General features: G+C 42.6%; 1 protein-coding gene across 1 annotated transcript in view; it reads left to right on the top strand.

The window, feature by feature from the left end:
- RBX1 (ring-box 1) overlaps positions 1 to 3,287 on the top strand; it is an 18,653-nt gene that overhangs the window by 12,502 nt on the left and 2,864 nt on the right. Inside the window, exon 4 of the mRNA XM_017510363.1 lies at positions 2,104 to 2,189. Coding sequence (XP_017365852.1) covers positions 2,104 to 2,189 — 86 coding nt within the window. The remainder of the gene's footprint in view (positions 1 to 2,103; positions 2,190 to 3,287) is intronic.

Below are 3,287 nucleotides of genomic sequence, written 5' to 3'. Positions count from 1 at the left end.
GGCCTGGGCGCGGTGGCTCACGCCTGTAATCCCAGCACTTTGGGAGGCCGAGGTGGGAGGATCACAAGGTCAGGAGTTCGAGACCAGCCTGGCCAACACAGTGAAACCCCGTCTCTACTAAAAATAAAAATAAGTAAAAACAAAAAAGAAAAAAAAAAAAGCATATTGGGCTCTTTGCCCTCTCTAGCTTACAGACATATACTAAGAACCATGTTTATGTGGAAGGAAAAGAGAGTAAACTTCCCCTTCAATTTGGCTAAGGAGAGATTTGCTCAGAGAGCCTGCCATAAAGGAGAGCCTGCATGGTGTGGCAGAAGCCTCTGGATTAGTCCTGGGTTCTAGTTCTCGGTCTTCTACGAACCAGCTCTGTGAATTAAGCAAGTCACTTGTCTGGGTTTCAGTTTCCTGTCTGTAAAATGAAGATAAAAATATCTGTCATGCTTGCCTGCCAGGGTTGATGTGAGGGCTCAAATGAGGTAATGTGTATGTCAACATCTTCTGTAAACTGTCAAGTACTGTAAATTTATCTTCTGAAAATTGTACTTTGACTGCTAAATATATCCATTAATAGGTCTTAGTAAATGTTCAGGGATGCTGTCACCTCCCTGCACCTCATTTACAGCCCCCTTGTCCCCAGCACTTGGTGTTCTTTCACTTAGTCGAGCCAAACCAGTACCCTGTACTGCTGCAGCAAAGTGCTTAGTGGATGAGGTGGGAGACGGAGAAGCTGTCCAATAGCCTTAGGCGAGCCCGACCCCAACACCTGGTGGTTAAGAAAAATGTCTCCGCTTTCTGCCTTTTGGAAATTCTGCTTTTTCTCTTCTTCACAGTGAGTTATATGACAGTCAACAGAAAAGGGATCTTCCAAAAGGCCATCACTCTGGGAGAATATTTGTCCTGTTGGGTACCCCTAGTGTACTTGCTGTGGATTCCACTCTTAATTACTGAGTTATATTTTTTGTCTTTGTTAAAAGACATTTCACAAGATAATCCATATTATATAATCCCTTAAGTTCTTACATACTTTGGGAGACGTACTGACCAGATTTCAGTTGTTATTAAATGAAGCCTGCAAAGCTTTTGTCATTTGGTTAGGGTCTGAGTTCTCCCTGTGCTACACCACAGCCCACCAATCACAGACGAAATGGAGGAAGCACTTGCTGCGTCTGTCTTCATACACACATGAGCAGAGGGAGGAGGAGAAGTGCTCATTGCAGAGGCGTTGTGATTAGCATCTGCATGTCATGTCATTAGCCCACACCAAAACACTGCACACAGATTGTCCTTTTCCCAAATCTAAACAGACTTCTAACTCTCTGTCAGTTACCGGTGTTCTTGGTACTCTTGTCCTTTTCTAACTTCCTGTCTTGATTATGAAATAAGCCTTTTGATGCTGTTTAGGCTTGCTTGTGTGCTGTTTGTCCCTCATAAGAATACTTCCTTTTACCCCAATTTTGTCCTATCTCATTTCCTAAGACAAAGTCCCTTACCCATTAAACGCATGTAAAGTACTGAGCTCTTGTAATATCAGTATGTCTCTGAATAAATCTGGAAGTAAAGTTCCTTTGACCAGAGCTGAGCTGGGTGTGGGGAGCTTGGGGAGGGGCCCTCCTCAGTTCTAGGTGGGCGGCAGTGGCCATGCACTTCCCTACCAAGGGCTGGGGAAAAGGCTCTGCTCCTACAGGTTGCATTCTCCAGGGGCAGGAGAGTGGGAATGAAGCTTGAGGCCAGGAATGGGGATCTTTGAAGTCTGCATGTGATCAGGGGCCTCCTTTCCCACAGAAAGTGGAAGTTTCCCTTTACAGGCTGAATGGGACCCAGGAGCTATATTCCATGTTCTCTTAGAGAAGAGAAGGCGACTCAGTGCTAGCACATACTCCTGTGCTTCCTAAACAATTTCCTTTAGTAGTAATGACATTTTTAACAAATGCTTTGTTGGAAATACCCTCGCACCTAACCAATCAGTTGTTGAACTTTGGCTTCTCCTTGTTATCTCCTTTTCTAGCCCGCTGTATGTCACCTATGCCACTGTCCTGTGGGACCTATTGTCGGTCAAAGGCTGAGCCTGCAGTCGTTTTTAATAAAATATATCTTTTCTTTCAGCATGCTTTTCACTTCCACTGCATCTCTCGCTGGCTCAAAACACGACAGGTGTGTCCGTTGGACAACAGAGAGTGGGAATTCCAAAAGTAGGTATCTTTGTTGTTATGATGGGGCTTTTTAACTTTCCTCAGGCTGAAAGGAGCATGGTCTAATGGGATGGAGACATGATACATGCCTTACTTTTTTAAACTAGCTTTTGGTTACTTAAGCTAGGACTTATCTATATGGAAAATGCACAAAGGATTAGCCAGCATTAGACATTTGCAGCCTAGGATTTCCCAACCTGTTTTTTGTTTTGTTTTGTTTTTTTTTGAGATGGAATCTCGCTCTGTTGCCCAGGCTGGAGTGCAGTGGTGCTATCTTGGCTCACTGCAGTCTCTACCTCCCAGGTTCAAGTGATCCTTCCCCCCTCAGCCTGTCAAGTAGCTGGGATTATAAGTGTGAGCCACCATGCCCAGGTAATTTTTGTATTTTTAGTAGAGACAGGGTTTCACCATGTGGGCCAGGCTGGTCTTGAACTCCTGACCTCAAGTGATCCATCTGCCTGGATCTCCCAAAGTGCTGGGATTACAGGTATGAGCCACCATGCCCCGCAAGTTTCACAGCCTGCTAGGGTCTGTGAAAGTAGAAAATGTAATAATCTACAAACTCTTAAATATTTCCAAAATTACATCCCATGCTAATGAGGTTTCATGGACTACCTAATGTCAGGTAGCTTTGGGCTAGACTTGTATCCACGTATCATATTTCAGTGGTTTATGTCACACTGATTAATTCTGATATAGCATTTATGGCTATCCTGATTAGATTTTATTACATAAATACAACATGACCTGGTAAATTTTAAAAAATTTAAATGGTTGAAAGGTTATACCACGATTCATGAATTTCCCACTGTGGACCCCTGCTCCTGCTTGCTGGAGGTAGCCATCAGTGACAGGACAGCTTCTTAGTAGATTTTCTGACTATCTCTTTTATGTGCTGGCATTTATATGGTTGTGTACATATATTTTTTGTTGTTGTTGACATAAATGTGAGTATACTATACAGTAATTCACCTTGTTTTGTTTTTTTTTTCATTTTGTACATTTTGGAGATTTTCCATTTCTACAAATAACAAACTAACTCATTTCTAACAGTTACAGAGCATTTCTTTATGTAAATATACTTTTTTTTTTTTTTTT

Source organism: Cebus imitator, unplaced genomic scaffold (assembly GCF_001604975.1).
Source record: "Cebus imitator isolate Cc_AM_T3 unplaced genomic scaffold, Cebus_imitator-1.0 Scaffold435, whole genome shotgun sequence".
NCBI classification, from domain to species: Eukaryota; Metazoa; Chordata; class Mammalia; order Primates; family Cebidae; genus Cebus; species Cebus imitator.
This window is presented reverse-complemented; position numbering and strand designations above follow the sequence as displayed.